The sequence below is a fragment of the Vitis vinifera genome, chromosome 16 (genome assembly GCF_030704535.1).
Source record: "Vitis vinifera cultivar Pinot Noir 40024 chromosome 16, ASM3070453v1".
In the NCBI taxonomy this organism is placed as follows: domain Eukaryota; kingdom Viridiplantae; phylum Streptophyta; class Magnoliopsida; order Vitales; family Vitaceae; genus Vitis; species Vitis vinifera.
The window spans coordinates 26,864,182-26,891,871 of NC_081820.1; the positions used below are offsets into that span (position 1 = coordinate 26,864,182).

The 27,690-nt window shown below is 37.1% G+C and overlaps 6 protein-coding genes across 9 annotated transcripts; 3 read left to right on the forward strand and 3 right to left on the reverse strand.

The window, feature by feature from the left end:
- Positions 1 to 601: 601 nt before the first annotated feature.
- On the forward strand, positions 602 to 5,703 carry LOC100245327 (polyadenylate-binding protein-interacting protein 12). The gene is made up of 11 exons (XM_002272187.5): positions 602 to 870; positions 1,078 to 1,557; positions 1,916 to 2,023; positions 2,136 to 2,180; positions 2,277 to 2,349; positions 2,615 to 2,727; positions 2,954 to 3,013; positions 3,102 to 3,149; positions 3,237 to 3,305; positions 5,101 to 5,162; positions 5,264 to 5,703. Exons 2-11 carry the CDS (start codon positions 1,108 to 1,110, stop codon positions 5,319 to 5,321), a joined length of 1,086 nt encoding a protein of 361 aa, XP_002272223.1. The 5' UTR covers positions 602 to 870; positions 1,078 to 1,107; the 3' UTR covers positions 5,322 to 5,703.
- A 1,333-nt stretch (positions 5,704 to 7,036) lies between these two features.
- LOC104882246 (uncharacterized) lies at positions 7,037 to 9,576 on the reverse strand. Of its 3 annotated transcripts, none has more exons than XM_059733733.1 (7): positions 9,244 to 9,576; positions 8,728 to 9,079; positions 8,496 to 8,625; positions 8,221 to 8,338; positions 8,100 to 8,133; positions 7,762 to 8,020; positions 7,037 to 7,658 (listed from the first exon to the last, which is right to left on the reverse strand). In XM_059733733.1, the coding sequence occupies exons 2-7, from the start codon at positions 9,013 to 9,015 to the stop codon at positions 7,597 to 7,599; spliced, it is 891 nt and encodes a 296-aa protein (XP_059589716.1). In that variant the 5' UTR covers positions 9,016 to 9,079; positions 9,244 to 9,576; the 3' UTR covers positions 7,037 to 7,596. The 3 variants fall into 3 exon arrangements, with proteins under 3 accessions (XP_059589716.1, XP_059589717.1, XP_010662927.3); XM_059733734.1 differs by having other exon boundaries at positions 9,240 to 9,576; XM_010664625.2 differs by having other exon boundaries at positions 9,200 to 9,575.
- A 6,669-nt stretch (positions 9,577 to 16,245) lies between these two features.
- On the forward strand, positions 16,246 to 17,125 carry LOC104882245 (uncharacterized). Its single transcript, XM_010664624.3, has one exon. The coding sequence runs from the start codon at positions 16,506 to 16,508 to the stop codon at positions 16,959 to 16,961; it is 456 nt and encodes a 151-aa protein (XP_010662926.1). The 5' UTR covers positions 16,246 to 16,505; the 3' UTR covers positions 16,962 to 17,125.
- A 34-nt stretch (positions 17,126 to 17,159) lies between these two features.
- LOC100267630 (small heat shock protein, chloroplastic) lies at positions 17,160 to 18,267 on the reverse strand. The gene is made up of 2 exons (XM_002272382.4): positions 17,790 to 18,267; positions 17,160 to 17,709 (listed from the first exon to the last, which is right to left on the reverse strand). Exons 1-2 carry the CDS (start codon positions 18,055 to 18,057, stop codon positions 17,294 to 17,296), a joined length of 684 nt encoding a protein of 227 aa, XP_002272418.1. The 5' UTR covers positions 18,058 to 18,267; the 3' UTR covers positions 17,160 to 17,293.
- Positions 18,268 to 19,111: 844 nt separating this feature from the next.
- Positions 19,112 to 21,459, forward strand: LOC100255609 (protein IQ-DOMAIN 18). The gene is made up of 5 exons (XM_010664623.3): positions 19,112 to 19,651; positions 19,749 to 20,081; positions 20,162 to 20,401; positions 20,489 to 20,566; positions 20,660 to 21,459. The coding sequence occupies exons 1-5, from the start codon at positions 19,550 to 19,552 to the stop codon at positions 21,293 to 21,295; spliced, it is 1,389 nt and encodes a 462-aa protein (XP_010662925.1). The 5' UTR covers positions 19,112 to 19,549; the 3' UTR covers positions 21,296 to 21,459.
- A 3,200-nt stretch (positions 21,460 to 24,659) lies between these two features.
- LOC100250422 (growth-regulating factor 4) lies at positions 24,660 to 27,690 on the reverse strand. 2 transcript variants are annotated; one of them, XM_010664622.3, is made up of 4 exons: positions 26,887 to 27,690; positions 26,430 to 26,621; positions 25,908 to 26,316; positions 24,660 to 25,593 (listed from the first exon to the last, which is right to left on the reverse strand). In XM_010664622.3, the coding sequence occupies exons 1-4, from the start codon at positions 27,221 to 27,223 to the stop codon at positions 24,798 to 24,800; spliced, it is 1,734 nt and encodes a 577-aa protein (XP_010662924.1). In that variant the 5' UTR covers positions 27,224 to 27,690; the 3' UTR covers positions 24,660 to 24,797. The 2 variants fall into 2 exon arrangements, with proteins under 2 accessions (XP_010662924.1, XP_002271355.3); XM_002271319.5 differs by having other exon boundaries at positions 26,430 to 26,618; positions 26,887 to 27,591.

Consider the following 27,690-nt stretch of genomic DNA (forward strand, 5'->3'; position numbering starts at 1 on the left):
CTAAATTCATATAAATTGAATTTCTAGATTTTAAATAATATTTAAACTCTCAAATTTTAATTATTATTTATGAACTCATATATTATGTTTGATTCTCGAAAAATATATAAAATGAAAATAATTAAAATTATTTAAAAATCCATGCTTTTATAATTATTATATTTAAATTATTTTTTTTTCTTTGATTTTCTATTTTTGTTATATTTTTTTTCAAATTTTATGACAACCAAATATAGATATACCTTCATATATTAATTTTTATTATAAAATATTATGACTAAAAAACAAAATTAAATTTTATTAATTGAAAATTTTCAAAAATAATGTAATGACTAATGAGAAAAATAATGTTGGAGGGTAATAATGGAATAAAATCATAAAAGTGAGGATAAGGATACAAATATTCCAATTTGGTATGATACACGTGTTCATTATGCCATATAGAGTATGATGATGGCACAAGACATGATGGATGATGATGATGATGATGGTGGTGATGATAAGGGTGAGCATGGCATGGAGAAGGGGAAGGGTATTTTGGGAAAATGAAAAAATCGGGTCGTAAGAAGGTCCATAAAGGCTCGAAAAAGCCAAAGCGGACGATCCGAACAACGCCTATTTATTTTCTCTCTCTGAAAAAAACTTTCTATTTCTCTCTCTATCTCTGGAGGATCAACAGTGGAATAGTTTTATATTGAAATATTTGATAATAATATAGAAAAGAAAAAGCCCTTCTCTGGTTTTACCTCCCTTTTTTCTCCCCGTTTTCTCATCGAATTTTGCAGGGAACTCCGGTTTCCTTTCGCATTCCTCGATCTTCAGGCTGTCTGGTTGTGGCATCGAATGGAAACATTTTAGATTAAGGCGCAGGTGGGATTGTTTCTTTTCTTTCTTTTTTGTTTTTTTGTTTTAATTATTTTTGTCTTTATTTTTTGATCGTCATTTGACCGACCCACAATTTCATTTCCGTTTTTTTGGTGTTCATCTTTGATGAACCAGGATTTTGTTTCGGTTCTTTTTTTTGGTGATCGTAGGTTGAACCCAGATTTTTTTACTTTTTTTATGGTTTTTTTGTAGGGGGGTCGTGTGATTTCGGGGGTTCTGATCATGGCGGTTGTGGAGAATGCTGGAAATAAAGTGGGGTCGTCGAGTGCGAATTCTGAGAGTGCGGACACCAACGATTTTGGTCAATCGCAGCCGAGTAATCACACAGTTATGCAGAATTTGCAGCAGAAGAACACTAATAGCAAACCGATTTTGCTGCCAAATGATGAAAACTATTACTCGCAGAAGATACCCCAATTTCAGCAGAAAGCGGGGAGCAACGGAGTGGCCAAGATTCAGATGGTGGGGAGTTTCGGAAGAGATAGAGAAGATGGTGGGGATATTAGGGATTTGGAGGACCTTCTCTCCAAGTTGAACCCCATGGCCGAAGAATTTGTTCCACCTTCTCTCGCAAATGGCCATGGATGGTCTGCTGGTGCTGCTTTTGGATACACTAACAACTTTGTATTGCAGGCTAATTTTGGCAATGCAAATGGGAATGCTGGTAGACGGGTATGGTTTTTCTGTTTCATTTCCTATGTGTTTGTTTGGTTGCTGAGAAAATGGACTAAGGGCAAAGAAATATTGCATTTTCTTTTAGTATGTGTAGTACCTTACGGGTTTTGTTTGTTTGGTTTCCCAAAAAAAGGGAGAAAGAAAGAAGAAAGAGCCAAGTTGTTGTGTGGGGCTCAGTTGTTAGAATTCTATGTTTTGCCCGGCCCCAAAGAATGAGAAAAAAAAAAAAAATCTAAGACCCAGAATCACAATCTTGAGTCTTTGCCTCAGTTTATCTTATAGCATTTCTGTTTTATAGTTCTCAAGAAAAATTTTAGTTCTCCTGATGGTTTAGTTGTGCATTTCCTTTGTGCAGAAGAGGAACAATTATAATCAGAAGCGGAGAATCAACAGCCGAACCAGCATGGCACAGCGGGAGGAAGTGATTAAGAGGACAGTATATGTGTCTGACATTGATCAGCAGGTAAAGGTTATGTTAGCCTGTGTGTTGCCATTTTTTTTTCTGTTAATTGTTGTTTTGGTTTTGTTTTTCTTGTGTTGGACATGTGTTATTTTTCTTCCTGTTTTGAATTTAGGTCACTGAGGAAGATCTTGCTGCTCTTTTTATCAATTGTGGCCAGGTAATTCGGTGTTTCATGTTTTAAGTGTATTCCGGTTTGTTTGGACCAATGGAGTATTGTGTTTGTTAATGATTTCCTTTGGCATTTTGGTTGAAGGTTGTTGACTGTCGTATATGTGGTGATCCTAATTCCGTTCTCCGATTTGCCTTCGTTGAATTTACTGATGAGGGTATGTTCTGACCTTATGTATTTAATCTTTACCGTCTATTTAAGCAATGATCGATTTTGGTTTGACCCCATTAAATTTCCAAAAAAGTGATTTTCATTCCCTGCAACATTGCTTTTAGAAATGAAATAAAATGTAAATGACTCCACAAACTGCTAACAGTTTCTAACATTAAATTGGTTTAACCGTTGACCGTTGTATGTAGCGCATGCATCCTCTTGCCTGAACATTGTTTTTTTAGGTATAATTAACATTCATGTGCTTGCAGAAGGCGCGCGGGCTGCTCTGAGTTTGGCGGGAACAATGCTTGGGTATTATCCAGTGAGAGTGCTACCTTCAAAAACTGCAATTGCACCTGTTAACCCAACATTTTTGCCAAGGGTGAGAGTATATTTTTTGTGGCCAATCTTTTATCTTTGTTTGATCTTATCATTCATATGACATATTTACTTTTTAGAACTGGATATAGGCTACAATGATGCTGCTCTTGCAGTTTTTCCCTGTTTAACATGTTGGTGCTAGAAATGGGTATAGCTTAGAAACGTGCCGATCAAACATTGTTTACTATTTCTTGTGCTTGTTAATTAAATGTTATCGTGTCATCCAGTCTGAAGATGAACGTGAAATGTGCGCCAGGACTATTTACTGTACAAATATTGATAAGAAGGTATTTCTGAATCTACTTGTCACTTCTAGTGTGGTTGAGAGCACTAATTGGAAAATCTGTATCTGATTTACTTGTTTATTTGATGCAGGTGACCCAGGCAGAAGTCAAACTTTTCTTTGAATCAATTTGTGGAGAGGTTTGTATCTGCTTATAAATCAAACCAACCTGAAGTACTGCGTCTTGAATTCTTAGCTATAGTGAAAGAGCATCTTGTCTGGTATAGGTTCATCGCTTGAGGCTGCTTGGAGACTATCATCACTCTACTCGAATTGCTTTTGTCGAGTTTGTAATGGTAACTACCTACAAGCTCTTAAACTTTCTATGCCATATCCTTTACCTCTCAGGTGTTACTTTTTCTGTAACAATGCACCATGTGAAGTTCTCCCTCCTTTGGTACAATCTTGAAAGGGAATTGTATCTACACTCCTAATTAGAACTCAAAAACAAGAAAAAAAAGAAAAGAAAAGAAAAGAAAAGAAGGAAAATTCTGTTCTAGGTAAGGTACACATGAACTTGCTGTCATCCAACCCTTTGATTGCTATATTGCCGTTAAAGCATGAAATTTGGTTCTTATAGAATTTGTCTATATGGGCATTGATTAATGCCTTTCAACTCACATGGACAAAACTGAAACAAATAGGGCTCTCATTTTTTATTGTGCATAATTGTGTCATTTCAAATGGATTCAGAAGTCAGATTTCCTTTATGTACCGTGATAATTTTTTATTTTAGTCCCAATAAAATTTGGGAGTCCCACATTTGTGGCAATTCATGTGTTCATGGATGAAGTATGTGATGAACCCATAAAGAAAAATAATGATAACAATGTGGCAGTCCATAATACATGAATTTTCTTGATATAATTTACTTTTGCAATGAGAGAAAAGCATATTAGGAGTGCTAACGTTGTGGCATGGTACTGTGTGGTCTGGATGTTAAATTTTCTTAATATATTCTCTACTTGCAAAGGTTTGGGGTGGGGATGTGGAAGTTCCAATCTCAACTCCATGTAACAGGGGAAAAAAGGCATTATCAATGAAAATAAGTGTTTGTCACAGACTTGATACTTCTGAAGTTGCATTTTAACCAATGTATTCTAAGAATTTTGATAATTAGCTTTAGTTTCAGACCTTAATTTTTCAGATTATGATGCTGGCATGGTTTTTTGATAAATTAATTTCAATGTAAACTCCACAAAGTATATCTCGATGCTTGGGATACTGTTATTGGAGGAAATGGGAATGACAGTTTCTGGATGCTAACACTGCCAAATTTAAGTGGCTACTGGAATTGGGAAAAAGAGCCAGATGTGCGTGTGTGCATGATTGAGCTGGAGATTAATTGCATGAATGCCTTTTACAGTTAAAATGATTGTGGTTGATTATCTTGTCTCTTAGGCATTCTGGATAACTATGTCCTTTGTACAAAAAAAAATGGTGGGATATAATAGGTGCTGTGACTTGAGATTAGAATAGAGCAACTCAAGAAAAGGGGAGGTTGGAAGGAGAGCAGTTGTGCCATGGGAAGGCATCATGTACTTGGGAATGGTGTTTGATTTGAGATCTAAGTTGGGATCCCTTTAGAATGAGGTTTGGTGTGCCTTGTATAAGTGAAATGGCATGTCTAATTGGTTTGCACGTAGGCTCTCCAGATGAGCTTTAGGCTCAGAGCCAATCAATATGACCTGCAGGGATCAGAGATCTTATTGAAGTGTGTTGACTGTTGGAGCTGGAAGGGGCTAGCAGTTGTAGTGCCTCAATGCTAGTTGAAGCATGTCGGAGAGTTGACTAAGACTGTGCCATAGCCACACTTTCTGATTTAGATTATCTTTGAAGCAATGAAAGGCTCTTAACTCGAGACCTTGCCCCTGTTGCTTGTGCCAAGTCTATCAATAAGAACATGTCTTTAGTGAAAATGTTTTCATTTTCAGAAACATGTATGTGGGTACAAAGTAATGGGTATCTAGATATGAATTGCAATTTCTTCTTCACACTACATTACATCCTGCATGAGAACTCTTATCATTCTTTTGGCTTGATTTCTAGACTGACCGATTCTTGTTTATGCCGTGTTTTCTGCTCTTTCAGGCCGAGAGTGCAATTGCAGCCCTTAACTGTAGCGGCGCCATTTTAGGATCCCTGCCTATAAGGTTTGATTTCATAAACCTTTTTCCTTGATCTAACTTGATCTTCCCTTTTCTCTGTTCTTGTTCCTAACTTGCCACAATGTTTTTCTCTCATGTGTATACAGAGTCAGCCCATCAAAGACGCCTGTCAGGCCACGAGCTCCTCGCCCGGCCTTGCATTGAACCAGCCTTGCATGTGTCCTGGATGGATCTATTGCTGCTATAATATTTACATATACATACATAGATACAGACATGTTATTTAAGGTACTTGTGGCTTTTGTTTATCATCTTAGTTTCGTCCTCAGTGACTTAGCCCGGTATCTTTGTTACCTGTAGGGGTTATTTATGGTTGTTTATCTTAGCATGTAGAGCTGGAGGGGTTACCCATGTTTGTTTGTTTACCTTGTAGAGATGGGTGGAATTTCGAGGCTTTAAACCATTCCCATTATGGTTGATAGAGTAGGTCTGCTGTCCCAAAAGACTAATGTTTGTTCGAATTTTATGATGTTTCTAACTCCTGAAGGATTCTTCAAAGACCAATTTTAAAACTTTTGGTTCTTAATGATCTGTAGGTTTGGATGCTTTGCTTGTTTTCTTATTTTTTTTGAGTTGCAGGCTGACATTCTTTGTTTCTATCTTTTAGATTATTTAGTCCGAGAGTTAGGTGAATCTGTTTGCTTTCAATTAAAAGGATTCCTAGTTACACGCCAAATTCACAATCAAACTTCAAATTTTCTTTCCTTTTCCTGCTGTTCTCCTTTAGGACTATTAACATATTGACAGTAAAAGTTGGTCAAATTCTCTGGAAGTAGTTTTCCCTTCAGGAAAGGGGTTTCAGGTCAAAACTCTACACTTTCCCATTGGGAAAAACTCAAAGTTGATGACTCAGGGTGGTTATCTTCTCATGAGGGCAACAATTCTATCTTTAATGATAGATAATTACAATGATGAAGAATAACCAGTTTCAAACGTCTTTCTAACTTACCAAAAGTTCAAAGCCAAGTAACTCTTCTCCTTGGAATAAGTTCAATCAGCTTCTGATCTGGAAACATGTAGGTTGAGAAGTGTTGGATGTATTCTTTTCGGCTTTGCCCATCGTTTTCAGCTTTGGCCAGGGGACAGGGTCATGGGCCTTTGGAAACCGTTATCGGAAATAGTTTTTGGATCGTTAGAACAGAAAATAGTTCTCTTAGATAACGGTTATTAGCTTAGGAAAACACATTTGACTAAGTATTGATGGAAAACAGTTCTTCGAGAATTTGTTCTCAAAATAGTTAAATAGGTTGTTTTTAAGAATAAGTTGTGGGTTTTTTCAATTATTTTTTGTGAAGTTTTTTGAGTAATAATTGAAAATATAAAAAATGTTTTAAAAACTTTAATATTGTACAATGTGTATTAAGAAAATTGTTTTTCATAGTATAAAATTTTGTTTCTAAAAACAATTGAAAACTGTTTTCACATACCGTTCCAAACTGACCCTTAATCTTAATGAGATTTCTCCTCATATATCCTTTCTCTGAATATGAGATTAGGTGGGTTGCAAAACCCTAGTAATCAATACAATTAACACCTAAACTGCTGGTTGAGTGTAAAAAATATGATCGATTCAGAATGGGTAATAATTCCAATCTACTTGTTTGAATGTTCCAATGATGACAGTGTGACATGAACCCAACCCTCATGACCATAAAGATGTGTTAATGATGAATTGGGCAATGAGGGGGGCACTGGCGAAGTTAAAAAGACAACTTTTCTTTTGTTTTGTTTTCCATTTTCAAACAAGGTTCCAAGTCAAGTGCTTTCTCCCTTGGTTTATAGAAGTTTCCTGGAAAATGGTCCAAATGACCATATCTGTGACTAAGATCACACCACCCCACACACCCAGTTCTTCCGCATCAAAAATTGTCTCAAACATTGGATTCCACACACGCCCTTCAAATCAGAAAAAGGAGATCATACCCCCCAAAAAAAAGACAAAGAAAAAAGAATTACAGAGAGTTGGCCTTCTGCAAATTGACAAGGAACTAAAAAAACTGAAAACCCCATTAAATGTTGGCAATGTGGGTGTGTCACTAGTGCTAACACAAACATGGGTTTGCCATGGGAAGCCTCATACTTCCGAGAATTTGATTCAAAAATCTGTTTCAAGGCCACACCTATGAAAAGGGTGAATGGCTCCTCTATACTGTATTCTCCAAAATAGGTAAGAAAAAAAAAGGTGTGCTGATTGACGATGGTGATTATGGTGGTGGTGGTGGTGGTGGGTGGTGGTGGAGGTGGATGACAATGAACAAATGTATGGTTACAGGAGCAAGCTCTAAATTCTAACAGCCTGTTCCAAGAGAATAACAATGAACAAATGTATACATAATTTTGGTTATAAAAACCAAACACTATCCTTTTCTTTGTTTCCTCCTTTTTCTTTCTATCCTTTTTGGTATGTTGTGTTTCCTCCTTATGAACCCTGCTCAGAGGCTGCAGCAGTCCTTGTCACTTCCCCTGCTGCTGTGGCTGCACCTGTTGCATAGCAGAAACAGCTTGTTATTAGTATTTACAAGATCTAGAGCTCTTCTTCAATGGAGAATTCAGTGTAAGGATTGGTTGGAGGAGAGATTCAAACCAGTGGCAGTGGCTCCCAGGGAAGCTGAAGCTGAAGCAGAAGCTGAAGCTGGAAGTGGTAAGATCCCAACAGCCTGGTATGGCTGAGGCAAGTAAGGGTACTGTGTTGTTTGTGGGTACTGAATTCCAAAACCTTGCATTTGGCTGCTCTGGCCTTGCTGAGTGTAGACTGGATAGTAACCGTAGTAAACTCCAGGCGTACCCGAAGGTGAGGAGTAGTAGGATGACATCTGCTGCCCACTATATGCATTGTAGTAGTTCTGCAGTAACACACCATTGATTAAACTTCAAAACCTAAATGAATCAGCATTGGAAAGATGGAAGAAGAATAACACTAACCATTGCATATAGTTCTTGTGGATAACCAGAGTACCTGAATTGAAGAAGAGAAGATTCATAAGACAATTGAAAGGAAAAAAAAAAATCCCAGAAAGAAAATACCATTCAAGAAGATTTTTACCCATAGACAGAGTAAGGGGGGAATGAAAAATGGGGATTGGATTGACGGAAATTTGTTGAGGAGCCATGGTGGCTGGGTTTTCCCATTGATCCTGATGCTGGTCTGAGTCTCTCCATTCCTGCAGATTTTCCAAGAATGAAGAGATGAATTGGATCCTTTTCCCAATGAGTACTGAAAGTTTGTAAAGTTCTTCCACCATTCTTTAAGCCCATTATCAGATAGAGATTAAGAAAACGAAAGCTGAACAGAAGAGAAAATGAGAGAAAATCACATACCATGATGGGGAGGAGGGCGAGTCTTGTGGGCACCAAGAGAGGCAATATTGCAATTGGCTCTCCTTCCATCAATGACAGGGGAGGGATCTTGGCAAGCTCTCATTGCTGAATCTGGATCCTTGAATGTTACCTGAGAAAATCATTGGAGATAAATCAAACAGAAGAATTGAAACCAGAAAACAACAAGGAAAGATGGAAAAGAGAAAGAAAAAAAGAAAGTGGGCTAAATTACAAAGCCATATCCTTTTGATTTTCCTGAGACTTTATCAGTGATCACCACAGCCTCCAGGATCTCCCCAAACTGCTCAAAATATCGTTTCAAGGTTTCCCTGTGAGTCTCCCAAGCCAATCCCCCCACAAAGATCTTGGTATAGGTAGTGTCACCAAACTGTGTGGCATTGCCACCACCGCCGCCGCCGCCGCCGCCACCACCACCACCACCACCACCACCACCACCACCACCACCACTACCACCACCACCACCACCGCCCACCATTTGATACTGCCTTGGATGAGACATGAATACCACCACAACCACCTCACCACCACCACAACTCCAAACAAACAAGAGCCCAGAAGACAATCTGAGAAAAACCCAGATAGAAAAACACCCAGAAGTCAAAATCCAGAGAAAAACCTCAGAGAAAGTCTGTTTGATCACAAATATATGTGGGTGAATGGAATCAGTCAATCAGAAATCAAACCCAATAAAGATCTTTCATCAAACAAGAGTCTCAACAGTACCCACTTCTCGTTTTCTCTTTCTCTCTTCCTCCAAAGCTAGTATATTTCCACAGTCACATCTTCTAAGATTCCTCAACAAGGATACCTTTAACGAGAAAAATTATTGCTGTTTGGAGGGGCTGAAACTATAGCAGAAAAAGGGAGGAAAAGGAAGACCCAGAACAGAAACCCAAAAAAATTAAAAAAAAAAAAACTAGAAGAACAATTAAACAAAACCCCACGTATACATTATATATGTGAATTTATTATGGAAATTTTTTGTATATTAAAAAACAGAATTTATTAGCATAAATAACAAAAAAACCAAGAAGATTAAAGAATGGGAAAAAAACAAAAAAGGAGCAAGTGGGCACAAGAGAATAGTAGCAGTGATTTCCAATGAAAAATCATACACATTATTTTTTTTTTTCCATATTTTAATCTTTCCCATATCAATTCTTTCCATCCAAAGATATCTGCTTCGCTGTATTCAACTTTCTATATATCCCTTCCCCATCTCTGCATTATTATTATTTTACTATTGAGTCCAATACTTTATCATTCTATGTAGGCCTCAGTGTATTTGTAAGTAAATATGGCCCATGGGTTGTGCCATTAATCGTGGAGTTTGAACTCTTGAGGAGAAGTTTTGCCTCTAAAAATTCATATACATAAAGTAGGGAATACGATGCTTTGTAAAAATATTTTAATATAAGTGAGATTACACCTCGTAAGAGTCCATTTATCAATGATTTTAAAATATTAAGGTATTGAATCAATTTTTGAGAAGTCAAAAAATCCCTTTTTTAAAAAGATTTGTAAGAACTAAGAACTTCTATTTCTATTTGGTTAATTTTATTCAAAAAAACTCATGACTTAAAAATAAAAAGTTAGTATAAAAGTCACAAAAATGTTACTTTTTGTAGAAGTTTTATTTTGATATATGTAATAAATTTTTTCATATTTAATAATTTTTTATAATACCAATATTATGGTATAAAAATTGTGACTTCGACTTTAATTTCAATTTCAATGACTTTTAATGTTTACGAGTACTCTTTTATAAAAATGGGTATATGATAATTTAAAAAAAAAAAAATTTTAAAAACTTAGAGAATCACTGAAATAGCTCATTTTAGAATGATTATGATTAAAACATTTTTATTTGTAGTGCTTTTGTAAGAAGTGATTCTAGTCTTGGGATTTTTTTGTTTTTTAAGAAAAAAATACTGTTTTAAGTGATTATGAATTACTTGGAGTGATTCCCCAAAATTTTAAAACAATTACTAATCTTATTTTTCCTTAAACGAAAAGAGAAAGAAGAAGAAGATTTTTATGTAATTAAAAATTTTAAAAATATGAAAATTATTTTTATTTCTAACAAAAGACTTCTACTCCCATTTTAAAAATACAACTATGAAAAGTAAAATTAATGAGACATATACTTGGAAGGGAAAAAAGTGAAGGGTATTTACAATACATGGAATTTGCACTATTTAAGATAAGAAAAGCCCATGACACCTCCATACCCAATAAGGCTTTATTTCTTTGGGATGTGAAAAAAAAAGGTCATACCCACTTGTACAATAGAGCATTATTAAGTGTTGACTGATCACAACTTTGATGGCATACAATTTCTACTTTGAGAAAAATAAGAATTTCTTTAGAAAGATGGCACACAAATCTAGTGGAAAATTCTTCTTCCATTGATGTTTTTTAGGTTCTAATCTTGAGCTTTATTCTTAAAAAGCACATTTGATATCAATTAGATAAAAAAAAAAGTCCTTTTCATGGAAAAATGATGGCTTGGAAGGCGGGAATTTAACTTTCAAAAGTTTCATTATAGTCATGCTATGATTTACCTAAAAAAAAAAAAAAAAAGGAAGTAAATCACTTTAGCTTTGAATTTGAATAGACCTTGTTTTGTTTTATTTTCAAATAATTGAGGTGGGTGTTTTAGGAGTGGTTAGGAAACTATTTGAGAATACCGTTTTTTGTTTTTAGAACAGAAAACAATTTTTTAACTTAAAAGATACGATCTACCTTTTTTTAATTCTTAAAACATTTTATTTTTAAAATAAATTTAAGATATTTTCGAATGTTTTTTCATAGAGTGTTCTACGCAAAATTGAAAACATCAAGAATATTTTAGAAAGTTTTACATCGTATGTAAGTGTTTATTACTTTTATGAAGATTAAGCCAACAAAAGAGTCATTTTTCATGTTTTAGTTATATTTAAAAACTATTTTTAAGAATTATTTTTTATTAAAATTTTCAAACAAGCCTTTGTCTTTTATTTTTGAAAATAAGACATTTGAAATAAAGTTATCCTAAAACGACTTTCCATATTTTTTTTTTTGTTTCTATTATTTCTAAAAATAGAAAATATAAATCATCTTTAATTATGCTCTAAATTTTGTAAATTCTCGTTTGATTTTTTATTTTTAAAGGAAAAAAAACCCAAAATATGTATGATCAGTATACAATAATCAATAAGAAAATTAGTGAACTTAGATTATGTTTTAATATTTACAATAAGACATTTAAGTTGACCAAGAAAAATAACATGAAAGTTGCATTAATCCATATGTATCCAAACTTGTGGGGAGAAAGTTCATCACGAGATATGGTTTTGAAAACATGCATATCATGTTTTTTAAAATACGAGTTGTTTTTACTTTATAGACTATCTTTTAAAAAGGCGAATTCGATAATTTCAAAATATTTTTTTGAAAACATAATTTTGAAGAAAAATTTATACAAAATATGATTTAAAAATATTATTTTAATATCTTTGGATCATACTCATATTTCCAATTTCAAGAAAAGAGATCAATGTTTTCAAATGTCGGTTTTTGTTGAAAATATAAGTTCTACCTTGAAATTCAATAGCTTCTTTTAAAAGAAGAGTTTCACATGGTGTTCAATTCAAACAATATGATGTGATAGGTTTTGAAAAAGATAAATTTAGGGCCACCTTCAAAAAAAAAAAAAGAAACGTTTTTTAGAAGATACCATGCTTGGGGAAGAAGCTCGTTTAGGAGATTTCTTACTGCAGAAGGAAGTCAGATTTGACCTACACCATCCTGTCTGAGCCCAAATGAACTTATTGTGAACTTGGGTTTAGCCCATGGGTGCAACCCCAAAGAATGGCTCAAGCATGGACTGGGCTAACTCAGCCTGAAGCCTAGCATGAGCCCAAAATGTATTAATATTTTGTGCTTTTTATAATTGTTAAATAGTGTTGAGATTTAGAAAAAAATATATCATAATGAATACTTTGTAACACATAAAAAAGGAATTATGATGAGATTTTTGTGAATATATTTGTGTAAAACTTATTATTTTCTCTTGAATCTTAGTATTAAAATTCAATAATTGAGATTGATTTTTCACACCCAATGCTCCAAATTTTAGAAATATTAAATAAAAAAAAACTTATAATCTCTTGAATCGGGCTTTAATTATCTCATTTAAAAATCAATTGTTATTTAGCGATGATAAGTTGAGTCTTTTACGATATTTAATATAACCATTATCTAACCGATTCGTTCTCAAGTTTAAAAGTGACATTATTATATTCGACATTAACATCATCTGGTTGAGCTATTCTCGGGTTTAAAAGTGATATTGTTGCAGTAAAATAATCTTTCTTTAAAAATACCACACCCACCCAACTGAGCCTGGTGGGACCTGTTTCAAACCTATCTACACCAATTTTGTTTGTTTCCAAAGCCAAGTCAGATAACTGATTTTAGGGCCCAAGAGCATACCCCACATGCACTAAACCTAAGAGACTCAAAGACAATAAGAGCTTTACCAAATCCACTATGGAGGCCATTGGAGGCAAAATATGAGACTTATCTATATCAAAGAAAAGGCACCCACTTAAGAGGGTTTTTGGTATTATTTCATCATTGTAATCTTCTTTTTAAAAAGAAGCTCTTCTTTTGGGGTAGTCACCTTGGTATCTCTCTCCTGCAATATAAAATACAAATTAAACCCAATATTAGAATGAGAGAATTTTATTTATTTATTTATTTATTTGTGGTTGTTAGTGTGTCAAAATTTCCTTTCTTTATTGTGAAAATGTTGTTGGCCATGGCTTCTTGACTTGGGTTTAGAAGTGGTTATAGTTTTGTTTTCAATCCAAAGTCAAGAGTGAGGGCCAATACCAACAATATAGACAAGAATGTTTCATTAGGAAATAGGGTGCAAATGTTGATTTGGTTCTAAGATTTAAGAAAAAGAAATGCTCACCATAAAGGAATTATTTTTATTATCTAAGTGTCTCAATGTTAATAAACTTATGTCTACTTGCCTATGTTTTCAAAATTAGTTCTCAAATGTGTTTTTGTAAAACAATTCTACTTGACAACTTAAATATGAAAAATAATTGTTTTTTAACTTATTCCACATCAAGTTATTGTGCTTCTGTGTAATGTAAAAAGCTTAAACATAATTTTTATCTTTTCAATTATTACTCTGAATATTCTACGGAAAAATGATTGAAAAAACTTAAAATTTGTTCTAAAAAACACTTCCTTTTTAAAAAAAAAAATTTTAAAAAAAAAATTGGTTTGTTTAACGATTGTTTTCAAGAATGATTTTTTGGTCTTTAAAAAAAAATATTTTTGATAATTAGAAACTGTTTTCTATTTTCTTTTCTTAAGAATAAGAAATAGAGTGTTTTTAAAAAATATCTTTTAATTATTTTCTATTATTTTCATTTGTTTTTTTAGAGTTATTTTATAAAATAATTATACAAGCATGTAAAATGATTAAAGATAAATTATTGGATATACAAATTATTTTTAAAATATATTTAAAAATATTTAAAACATTGAAAATATGAATTAAGACTTTGGATTGATAAAACTTTGATACTTCAAAAGATGTCAAAAAAACATCATGTTCTCAAGCTTATCCATCTTTCACACTCGTGGAGCATTTGAACTCCAATTGCCCTATTTAAAAGACAAATGTGGTCCCCAAAATATTAAGAAACAAAACACACAAAAAAAGGGAATGTTTTGATGTAAATATTTAAAAGAATTAATTAATTAAAAAAAATGAAATAATCCTTAAATTTATAAATCTAATCATTCTTATATTTTTATCTAAAAATTAACCAATTTTTAACATAAATACCCTTTACAATTTTGATAATTTACATGTAAATTAAAAAAAAATTCATCATATAAGAAAGAAAAAAACAGAAAAGCCAAATTCTCAAAGGCAGAAGGCCTAGAAGTACCACAAGAACACGCAACATAAGAAGGCCTAGAATGACAACTATTGGAAGGGAACCCATCATCGATACCCTTCCAAGCTGCACAAGTTGGACCTCAAAAAGAAAAAAGAAAGCAAGGGAAAGCAAAATAGAAACTAAAGGAGATGGGATGTAGCATCAACCGATCAAAGTATGTAACTCTATAAGTTCATTCATTGAATCTACCGTTGGGGAATGTTAGCCATGACCATGAAGGAAGCAAGCATACAGGCCAAGAAAAAGGGTGCACCACTAAGCTCACATGGGTCCCCTTGTACCACCCTTTTTGGACTAAGAAAGTCAGCTCTTTGACCCACCCATGGCTTCTTCCATCCTACATAGATTTGATCTCCCACTTTTTTAATGTACTTTTCTCAATCAATCAAAAAAGGGGCCCTTACCTCACAATGATATTTCAAGGTTGGAAGGCTGCAAACCCACTTCATAGAGTCCCTCCAATTTTGTGTATGTATGGCCATTCCTCGTGAATGTTGTCATGATATTGTATACAATTTTCTCTTTGTTGTTGATATGTTATTTTAATATTTAACTTTTTTTAGGATAAAATAAAATTATTAGTGACACGAGTTCATAAATATTTTAAGTTACAAGAAAAAAAAATTATGAAATGAAAATGAGTTTGTAAAAATTATATATAATAATTAGATAAAGATGTGAAAAAGAATGATATATATCCCGATAGAGTGAATGCTTGTACTTAATGGTAACATTTGTTTTTATACCTTTTTTTAATATTTTTGATGATCAAACCTTACCTTTTATCTTTGTATTTTTATAGTAAAATATTTGCATTAAATTTTTGACATGCCCAACATATGCGGGGTACAATCCATGTAGATGTTGGCTTGGGAGATAAGCAAAGATATCGCTAAGTCAATAATTTTAATAAATTTATACCTAGTGGTACACTTTTAGTGGATTAATTAAGAGATGTGTTGAGGTCAAGATTCATATGATCCTCCCTTTTCCTTGGTGTGATAATGAAAGTGTCTTAGTGGAGGTGCCAATCTACCATCACTTCAAGCAATTGGATTTGTAAAAAAATATTATAGTTGCTAAGTAGGGAAGATTTATTAGGCCGTTCACTTAAAAAAACATCCCCCTAGTCCAAGTGGGAGCTAATGAATTGAATGGTTCTAAGAATATGAAAGAAGGAGCTAATGAATTGAACGGTTCTAAGAGAATAAAAAAAAGAGTGGAATCATGATAAGATTTCAAGAAGACTAAGGAACATGTATCTAATTCTCGCATCAGTATAATTATATAAACGAGATAATATTATCATTTTTATTATAAGGTGAGTAACTTGTCTATTTACAAAAATTGATACATTTTGGCTTGAAATCTAGCTAGCTAACTCACTACATCCACCCCCACCCCCCAAATAAAAGGGGAAAAAACTTCTTCTTTACCAAACCCCATGTGCCCTAATCTAACCTAAACCATATTGTCTCAACTGCATCTCAGCCTAATATGATTAACCCTACCAAAAACATTTCCACACAATACATCCAACCCAGTTGAGCTCTACCCTACATACAACACAATCTCAAAACATTATTCTTCCCTCTTTCTTGGAAGAAACAAAAACATTAGTTAAACCTCTCACTTATTCTCCTTTGACATCACCCAAAGCAAAGCTAAGAGATGATGCAAATCCCATAAAAAGGAGGAAGGAATAGAGCGTATAACCAATACATTTCATAGAACCAACTTCACGGACAGTATGGGAAAAGCTTTAGACTTTGAGCAAATCCAAAGCCAAAGCCAAAGAGCCACCTTCCACTAACCGACCTCTGTTGCATGCGTGTTGAAAATTTTGAAATTCCACACATTTTCTCTGACTCCTCTCCTGGATTCCAAGCCATTAGCTTTCCGCCCTTTCCACCCTTTCACTCAAAACTATAAACAGCCCATTTACTATATTAATTTACCTCTCTGGTCTCTCCCCCCCTACATCCTCTCTCTGGTTTCTTACAAGCTTTGAGGCAAAATGGGTAATTGCTTTGCTCTTTGTATTCCCAGCAAGAGGAGGGTTTTGTGGGTGGTGAAGAGGGATGGGAAGATGATCCAATTCCGGGGTCCAATTCTTGTTAAGGATGTGTTGGTGAATTTTTCAGGGTTGGGTGTAGGTGTATCAAGAGAGGCCCTGCAGCATCTCCCATCAGATTATGAGCTGAAGATTGGCAAAGTGTATTATATTCTTCCTTGCCCTTGTTCTTCTGGGGGTTCTGTCAGTGCCCCAGAGGTGTCATCCATGGCTGATGATGGAGGGCAGAAGGGAAGTGGGATGAAGAGGATCAAAGTGGTGATTACAAAGCAGCAGCTCCAAGACTTGTTGTCAAAGCAAATATCATTGGAGGAGCTGCTGCTGTCTCAGTCGGTTGATTTATCATCACCCAGAAATTGGAAGCCCAAGCTTGATCCCATCCCTGAAGGAATCGAGTAGAAGAGCTGTGGGCACTGGGCACTGCAACCAACAGATTTTCTGGTTATTCAGAGATGGAAAACAGACGAAGACCACATATATTTCCTGTAAATGGAGAAATTGCTGTGTTGTTTTTTTTCTTTTTGGGATTCTGGCAGCGAAACTCAAAAATTTCTTACTGCAAAATATGATTTTCCTCTCATGAATCTGCGTATGGAATTCCTGGAACTTCCTCAATATCATTCATAAATACTCACACTTCAAAACACTTAATTTTACAAGATTATATATATATATATATATATGCATATAGAGAGAACACCACAAAAATTCAACACACTCATGGGCGCTTTTCACTGAATCTGCACATCAATGACCTTGCGCTCTACCTTGGTCTTAGGAATGGAGATCGAAAGAACCCCATTCTTCAGCTCCGCTTTTATCTTGTCCTTCTCACAGTTATCAGGTAGCTGCAGGCGTGTGCTGTACGAGCTGAAGCCGCTCCCAGACCATGAATCTTTCTCACCTTCTTCCTTCTTCTGCTCCCCCTTTATCACAAGCAAGTCATCCTCCACCGACACTTTGACGTCCTCCTTCGACAGCCCCGGCATATCGAACCGCATCTTGATTTCGTTCTCGTCGTCCACGATATCCCACGGCGAGCGCACCTCCGCCGAGCCGGGGAATGCCACCGTCTCTTCAAACATCCGGTCCATTGCGTCCATCATTTGGCGCATGGTCCTCATTGGAGAGAAGGGGTCCAACAGCCCTGGAAATTGAACCAAACCTATGTTATTATAATGGATTACAGTAGAGAAATGAGAAGAAGAGAAGCTAATATACACTTACCAAAAGGTGAGATATCCAAAGCCAGACGACGAGGCTGGCGTTCAACTGCGGTGGCGCCCTTGTTGCCTTGATGCACCTGGACGTCGAGGGATGCGTCTTTGTTCTCTCCCGTGGCTTCGGCTCTCACAAGAGCCAGCCTAGAGCGCCCGCCATGGCGAGAAGAAGGGAAGAAAGCAGAGCACGGAGCCCCCGCCACCCCCTTTGAAAGGCTTGGTTTGTGGGTTGCCAGAGGCGAAGATGAAAATGGGAAAGCCTTGAGAGAAGCCATAGACACTGGTTTTATGGATATCTGTACTGAAAGCAGAGTTCAGAGTGAAAGGATTGATGGGGGAAGAGAAGAGAAGGTGGCATATATGAAGAGAGGGGAGATGGCCCGAGATGGGTGTGGATGAATCTTGAATGTTCTGGGGCCAACACCTGTCGCCATGCATGCTCTCCATTCTTCTCCTTCTTTCCGGAAACATCCATCCCTCTCGTGTCTTCTCCGATGGAGAATTAGAAAGGACATTTTGTATGGTATACATCAAATCCTTTGGCCATTCATATTTTCATCGATCCTCCTCCTCCAAGTTTATTAGAAGAATTATTAGATATATTTTTATTAATATTTCATATTCGGATAAAAAAAATGTGAGATATTCATATTTTGACGATTAGAATACAAACATTCGATAAAGCTAAAATTGATATTTCGATCATAATGTAGATGTTAAGATAGATGAAACATGAAATTATTTTATTCTATATTTTATTTAGAAAAATACTAAGAAGAGATTTTTTTTTTTAAATTATAATTTCTTTTATATTCTTTTTCATATAAAAAGTATAAAAAAATAAAATATAGTTTGTGTATCAAAAAATTAAAATAAGTAAAATGAAATTAAAAAAATATAAAAATAATTTATTGATTTTAAATTTATTTTTATTTTTTATTCATTTTACTTTTCTCCTTTATTAAAAATTTTATAATATAGTGTAATTAATATTTTTGTTAATTAGAGAAAAAATCTATTTTTCTTACTTGCGGTTGTGGTGGCTTTATTGGATGCTATTTCTCGTACTCTTTTGACGGTCAACAGATGAAGACGTGGAAAGAATACCAAAAAATGGATTCCTTCAAACAAAAATTCCATGATTATCCAATTGAACCACGACACTTTTCGAGAGCAATTCCTCGAATGACCAAACTAACCTTCAAATCACACGTGTTCAGTAACGAGTGGCTTACACCAACTCGCAAAACCAAGACACTCACCACCAGATCATCATCCTATGGAACTCAATCCCAAAAGGGGGAACACCATTATTTCACTGCTCAGTCTTCTCTCTCCCTCCCCGAGATCTCAAAACAGCGAAACACGTGAAGCCGTGAGAGTTCAACATTACAGCAAAAGCAAAAGCTTAACCCCCTATCTCTCTCTCTCTCTCTTTCTCTTTTTCTTTCTCTCTTTCTCTTTAAGCTTTCAACATTCTCGAGACTACTCTCTCTTTGATGCTCTTGTCTCCAACTGTATGCATGCCAGAAGAGAACAATAATTCTTTTATGAGCAGTACATATAAGCTCAATGTCTGCAACTGTTCCAATATACTGGGGCAAAGCCCAACTGCCCAGTTGAAGTGACCAAGCTCTACTTTAGCTTTTGGCCCATCTCTTCATTTTACAAACTGAGAAGCTCCCATAAATGAATCCCAAAAGCTGTGTCTGCCTCTGCTAGGTTTTGACATTAATGTAGTTGGAGTTTTGGGGTGTGCTTTTTGTAATGGGGAAGATTGGTGGAGCTGGATCCTGGTTGACTGCAGTGAAGAGGGCCTTCAGGTCTCCAAGTAAGAGAGAAGAACATGAACAAGAGGAAGAAGAAAAGGTGAGGTTCTGTTTGGTTTCATGGAAAATAGTTGATCAAATGAGTTCTCGGTTGGTGGGTGTAAATTGTAATGGGATTTGTTTCTGGGTTTGTGCAGAAGCGGGGAAAACGAAGATGGATTTTTCGGAAACATTCCAACAACAACGAGACCGGCGTACAACTCTGTGAAACAAGGACTATAACCACCAGAGCCAATTCTGCAGAGACCACCGGCACTGCGAGAATGGCTAAAAATCCGGTTTCTGAGGCTGCTGACGCTGAGAAAAGGCATGCCATTGCAGTGGCAATGGCGACGGCAGCCGCCGCCGAGGCAGCAGTTGCGACGGCGAAAGCAGCGGTGGAGGTTGCTCGCCTCACTAGGCGGCCTTCCATCTTCGTTAGAGAACACTGTGCTGCCATTGTTATTCAGACCGCATTCAGAGGCTATCTGGTATATATTGAACTTTCGACAATCTCTTATTCTGTTTACATAAGGTGGGTCTGATCCGATAAATCATTTTGGTTTTGAAGGCAAGGAAGGCTCTTCGGGCGCTCAAAGGGCTGGTGAAGCTGCAGGCTTTGGTGAGAGGCCACAACGTCCGGAAGCGAGCAAAGAAGACTCTTCGCTGCATGCAAGCTCTGGTTCGGGTCCAAGCCCGGGTCTGTGATCAGCGCAAGAGACTCTCGCTCTCACACGAGGAGAAAATCGACTCCATATTCAGCGATCCTAGCAGCTTATGGGAGTCAAATCTTCTCAATAGAAAATCCATGGTGTGTAAGAAAATTTTTCTGAGAAATCTTAATGTTAAAAGCTTCATCAAACTCCTTAGTTTAATTGGTTTGTTTTTTGAATTGCAGTCTGCTTGGGATTGGGATGATCACCCACACACCAAGAAACGTGAAGAAGAGGCCCTTGCTCATGCCTTCGCCCACCAGGTTTTGATCTGTCTTGCTGATCTCCTGATTTTTCCTTAAAGTATTTGTGGGGTCATTGTTAAGATAAATTTCTTGTATGGTACCATGAAAAAGATATGGAGATCGTCCAGAAAGGACCAGTACCATGCTAGTGAAGGAGAGCTTGAAGACAAACCAAGACGGCTCGATCGGCGGATGGTGACAAAGCATTGGGAGAGTACAGGCAGAAGCTCATGTGACCAAAGAGAGCACATAAAAACAGTTGAAGTGGACACCTCTCAGCCTTACTCCTACTCAACCCCCATCTTCCAGAGACCATTCCATCAGCCCCCATCTCCTATCACGCCCTCTCCATATAAGATCAAGCTTTTCCAAGCTCATTCAGCCAGCCCTCGATGCCATTCAGCTGCTCAGACACCGAAACTAGGCTCAATTTACTACCATGGAATGTGGTCAAGTAGCAGCGCCGGGGCTGCTGCAATGCCAAATTACATGGCCTCTACTGAATCAGCCAAGGCTCGGGCCCGGTCCCAGAGTGCACCACGCCAGAGGGCTTCAACCCCAGAGAGGGATAGACCAGGGTCGGCCAGAAAACGCCTTTCTTTCCCTGATCCTGACCCGTTCGGAGCCACTGGCATTGAGGGCGAAACTTTTGGTAGTAACTTTGAGGGCTCGAATGTGTCTTCCTGTTGTGAGGAGAGCCATGGTGATGAGATCAACATTCAACCAGTCATCTTGGGAAGGGGCTGAGGACGGGAACCAGAAATGAAGTTTTCAGTGTGAAATTCAGAGTCAAGTTGTAGATGATGAAGGGGAATGTATGATTTGAGAGATGAAAATTCTCATCTGTAATGAAGTTTGTAACAACCAAATCAAACCTTCCTCAAAAGCAATACCAAACAATCTTTTCAATCCTTCTCTGGTTCTATTACTTTTAGTACTGCAGTATGTGGTTAACCACACCTCAGTTTGGGTGTGAACAAGTGAATCCACCTTAGGCTTGATTCCTTGATTTTCCTAACTACCTTGCAATTGGGCAATTTTTGGCATTAGACCCTGTTGACACTCAAAATTTTCCATCCATTTATTGACACTCATATTGTGATATCCCACATAAAACCACAACTAAATCTACCGAAAACGAACAAACATCTAGACATGTTACGACATATGATCTTTAATGTTGCTTTTTCCCGCCTTACTCTGAGAATGACTCATATGATCTTTAATGTTGTTTTTTCCCGCCTTACTCTTGAGAATGACTCGTCTTGTATGTGTAGATGTGTTTTAAAAGTTAGGTCCAAAGATATAGGGCTCGTGACATGAAAGCGAATGATACTTTCATAATCCATATTGATTTTTGGGACTAGGGACCCCTAATATAGTTGTTTTTAATCTTTTGTCAAAACCTAAATTTTGTTTCATAATGTGCTAATTTTTTGCTTTTACTGATTCTCATTCACTTTGTAGTATAATCTAGTACTGAAAAAGGTAGCTCTGAGTCCATGCTTTCTCCTATTGTATTGTTAATCTCTTGCTTTAATGGACCATTCATTCCATTTCCTTTAACAAAGTTCCCAAGGATTTTCCTAGAGACATGGAGGGAACCTCATTTGATATCCCCGCGCAAAGATAGAACCTTCAAATCACCCATAGAACACATCATTAAACACTTTATCTAAATGATGTAAGCACGATGATTTACTTAAGACCTCAAGTAGGCTTTATGTCGGTCTTAAGATAACATAAGTCTGTCATAAGTATGATATCGAATATTATAAACTGATTTAATCTTTTTATTGATTGAAAATCAATTGATTTTTAAATGATACGACGAAAGCCTTAAACTCAATATGCATGGGATCAAGTTCAAATTATGGTGCCAAATTTAAACTCAATTGCGACTATCTCTTTCTACCTAAATGATGCAAGCCCTTGAATGGATGTAATATCGAATAACATAAAAAGGTTGGATCTCTTCTCACTAGACAAGTTATGTAAAACTTGTATACTTTTCCGATGTCATACAAAAATTTAACATTTTAAAATCAATTAATTTTCAAATGAAATGACGTCAACTCGTAAACCTGTTATTTGAAAAGCGGGATTTTTTGAAAACCAAGAGTGTTCTTTTATAATCAGGTTTTACATAATAAACTATGCTTCACAGCTCCCTAGAGATTTTTTAGGTAAGTGATTCAAGAGTAGTTTCTATCACACTTTGGGCCTTTTCCCTTTTCCCTTTCCTGTTCTTCCCAGTTCTCTATCTAATAAACTCACTAGTACTTGAATTTTTTGGCTTTACACACCTTTGCTTTGGTGGGTGGATCTTTAGTATTTTTCTTTGATAAAGTTTCCCAAGGCTAGTTTACCAAAGCATACAGTTTCTCTAAGACCAACTGATAGAGACCTTTCAGAGACTCTTCATACATTGGTTCCTGTAGTCCTGCGGCCATGGTAGTTGATGATACAGTGAGGCCAAATCCAAGAGAGATTAAGACCGTGTTTGAAAATTATTTAAATTGATTCTTAGACAATCATTTGTTTTAAGTCATTTTTTAGAAACGTTGCTACAAAAATTGTTACTAAAAAAAAATAACTAAAACTGGTTATTCTGTGCTAGATGTATAGTAATGAACATTGAACGGAAGATAGTTTAGTTCGTATTTGCTTGTATACTAGATTTGTCTAGATGTATAGTAATGAACATTGAACGGAAGATAGTTTAGTTCGTATTTGCTTGTGTACTAGATTTGTCTTTAGAAGGCAGTGAGACTTGTATCCCCAAAAAGTCGAATCTCGTGCTAAAGTCTCAAGCTCGAATAGCTCGTATTATCTGAAGTATCAAGTTTTTCATGATCAAAGAATAGAAGAAGCATCTAACTCCTTCTTGCATGCTCCACTTGGCTTGGGGGATATAGCTCAGTTGGTAGAGCTCCGCTCTTGCAATTGGGTCGTTGTGAGGGGTTATTTCTTGGTTTCGTCCAGTCATTAATAACTTGAGCTCGAACAGCTCGTATTATTTGATGTATCAAGTTTTTCATGATCATTTCAATCTTGTGCTAAAGTCTCAAGCTCGAATAGCTTGACTTATTTGATGTATCAAGTTTTCCTGACCATTTTAATCTCGTGCTAAAGTCTCGAGCTCGAATAGCTCGTATTATATGATGTACCAAGTTTTTCATGACAATTTCACTTCCCCTTTTTTCCTCACTTGTCAAAGCAACAATTGAGTTCTTAGGCGAAAAAAATGTTTGCGCCAAGTGGTCCTATGAAACCATTTTCATAGGACCACTTGCCGCCAATTGTAGTACTGTGCCACTACACATTGCCTCTTGAGCGTTTCTTGACACATGCCCCACTTCAGTTGGGAAAATTATTCTGTTCTTTAGACAAAGGATTACTAAGATTTGTGTTCTTCGGAATCCGAGGTCTGGGGCACGGAAATCGGACTTAGATAAGATCGTATTAACCTAGAACACGAACTTTCCAATGTTCCCTTTCACCTTTAAATAAAAGTTGGTCTAGTGGGCATTGGCATGTTTTTTTTTAGCGACACATGCCAGAGGGTTGGTTCCGATGTTTTCAAAAATATAAGTGGAGAGTCAGACAAGCTGAGTACTGCAAAATTTTTTAACAATGGTGAGGTGGGTAGGTCCATAATCAGCTCCGTATTTGGGGTAGAGCCAAAACTGATGAAATCAGCTGCTCTTCTCGTTTTCCTAACATTAGAATCATAAGCATCAGCTTTGTTTGTTATTATTAACAGTATCCATTGCATTGCTGCCCACAATTGAGTCATAAAGCAAACAAAACAACCAAATCCCTTGTCCCTTGTCTACCTTTACCAGACAACTAAATTTGGGAGAACTATTTTGTATTCTCACTTCCAACCATTTCAAAAACCAATTTGAAACCCGCAGAAGAAGATCATCAAAAGCAGCATCATCTTCTACAAGCTTAGAAAACAGTTTCATTCAGACCCTTGATTAAAATAATGTTCTACTTTTCGAGTTTTTACGTGATCACTTCAATGGAAGATTCATTCAATTAATATAGTTTTCGGGTTTTAGGCAAATGATCAGTTCTCCAAGGTCCATGGAAAGGGATGAAGTATAATTAAAGACAAAAACTCTTTTTATCTTCTTCAAACCAGTTCACATGTCACAGCTCAATACAGCTAAAAGCAAATATCTTATCTTATACAAACAAACCAACCAGTAAAGCAACAAACATTAACAACAAAGGCAACTCATTCAGCAGATGCTACCTTGCTCTGATTCAGCCATGGGAAAGTGATCTCTGGTTTGGCTGGTGAAGCAGTGAGTGTTGGGCTGCTGTTACCACTGCTATCAGATGGGGATACCACTGGTTTCTGGAGAACCCCCGATGGGGATGAGGCTGCAGTCTCAGATAGGCTAATAGAATCACCATTGCCACCATGGGGAGATGCTGGATTTGAGGCTGCTGCAACCGAGCTCGGTCGCAGCACTTCTGCTAATGGCCCACCTGGTGCCAACCCTGCCCAAGAAGCAGGGGTCAGCCAGGTTGAGAGCTGAGGCTTTTCACAGCCGCCTCCTCCGGAATCGACTATCCTCAAACCCATCTCAGTACGACCCATTTCGTTCTCAATTCCATTGTCACCGCCCATTGAGAGAGTGAGGGAAGACAATGGGAGCTTCCCATTGGAAGAAACAGAGCTCTTGTTGCACGTATTTGCAGGGTTTTCAGTGACTGCACTCGACCAGGCATCAATGAAAGCTCTTGGGGTTTCAGTCTGGGGCTTTTGTAAGGAGATAACACCTGGGTTGAGGAACATATTGATTGAATCCCTCCCTGGATTATCTGCTCCGGCACTGAAATCTGTATATGAGTTCAAATTTATGGGCTCTTCTTGGTACTGCTGGTTAAAAACTGAGGCATTAGAATTACAAATGGAGCTGGAGCTCTCTATTGTCAATCCTATTTTGGTCTGCATCAACTGCTGCCACTGTTGATCACTTGTAGCCATGGGAGCTGCTTCTCCTTTGGCCATCCACTCCAAGCTCCTTCAATTTCCAATTACAAATCACCAAATCAGTAATCCAAAAGAAAAGAAAAAAAGGAATCACTTCATGTTTTGATTCTACACCCTTTTACCCTTCTTTTGGATGCTGGGAAACTAGAGTAAAGCAAAAGAAAACCAGTTCAGCTAGGCTGGTAAAACAAGCACTGAACTTTAATACAAAAGTTCTTTATTTTCTCAGCATCCAAACAGCTAATAACCCACTAGTCTATATCAAAACATTAAAATTCGTTTCCTCAGTTTCTTCCTCACCAATCAGATCTTTTACAAAGAGGGAGAAAAAGAAAACAAACTCACCTAGTTTCCTTGAATGATGGAACAGAGACAAGAGGCGTAAAGGGTGAAGCTTTAGAATCAGATTTATAGAGAAAAACAGGGCTTTGATGGCGTGGGTCAAGGGCAGATCCAAGATACTGCGATTGAGAACAAGAAGTGTTGGTTAGCATGGGGCTAGAAAGAGTTGCAGGAGTTGCAGGAAGAGCATGGCAATGGCGGGTCTTCTTGTGGCTACTGTTGACGTCGGCATGAACTTCCACAGGCTTTCTTGAACGGGGTCGGCCTCTGTGCATGTGCCGTTCACAGTACTTCTGATTGAGTGCCACATCTCTTGAGCACCGCCATTTCTTCCCATCTGTTCTTCGGCATCTCCCTGGCTCTGGATCTGCGCCATTAGAGAAACGGAGGTTGAAGATAGAACCCCTCCCCACTGCCCAAAACAGAGCCAAAAAGAGAGTAGAATTTTCAGAAACAAAAACAAACCCACATCAATGGAGGAAAGTCAGAACAACCCGTCGAGAAAAGAGAGGAGAATATTATTACAGGTAGAGTGGGGGGAAGCAGCAGACTCAGAGAAATTTCTGGTAATGGGCATGAGGAGTTCAGGAGGAACAGGAACAGAGGCCATTATGTACTTGTAAATCATAGCTTGTCTCTCAAGCTCCTTCCACTGAGCACTTGTAAAAGGGAAGCCCAAAGATGCCGCCATCCCTCCTGCACCTGCTCCTGCTCCTGCTACACACAAAAATGCAACATCCTCAGAGTCTCAGACCTTTTCTCCACTTTCTCTCTCTCATATTTAATCTCATCTCTCTTTTTCATACATTCATTAGAACATGAATATATCATCGTCATGGATTGTCTCCGACAAAGAAAGATTTGATCTTCCAGAGAGAGAAATAGAGATTAATGGTAATAAGAGAACAAGAAGTGATTATTGACTTTGTGAACCGAGTCATTGACCCACCCAAATGAAAAGAAAAGAAAAGAAATAGGGCACCTGGGGATTTGAAGGAGGTGTGAGAAGGAGTAGTTGTGGTAGCAGAAGAAATGTCAAAAGGCTGCAGGGAAGTCCTTACACCTACTGCTCCACCGCTACCAGAACCACCAGCAACATCGTATATATCACTCATACACCTGACCACCTCCTCTGCTCCGCCACTCCCGGTGGGTCCATGCCCATCACCACCACCTCCACCTCCACCACCACCGCCCTCAAATGCACGGTCATGATTATGACGAACCATCATCATCATCCTACTACAAGGAAAAAGGAAAGATTCAGTCCCACGTTGTTGCAGTGTCAAACCCAACCCCCCACCACCACTACCACTCATGCCTTGACTCAAACGCCAAACCCGCCACTCCTTCTCCCCCTCATAAACCCACTTTCCCTATATGGCAAACCCACCTTTCCACCACCCCCTTAAACCCTATCCTTATATGGGATTTTTCAAGACAAAAACACCCACCACCTTACCACAAAAATCTCCCACACCACCTTGCCCTTGTCTCTCTTTTATCTTTTCTCAGGATGAGAATGGGGTGTGGGGCTGAAGTGGGTTTATACAATTATAAGTAATGGGTTGCCGCCATTCTCGGCCTTTGCTTTGCTTCCATGCTTCCAACATTCGCACCGTTGTTTCTAGACAAAATAGTAAAAGCCCTCTCTCTCTCTCCCCCCCCCTCTCTCTCTCTCTCACTCATTATTGATGGTATCTATCGTTTTCTGCATGCAAAGCTAAACACCGTACCCAAACCCTTTACCTTTCTCTATTCTATTCTGCAATTCTCACTTGATCTG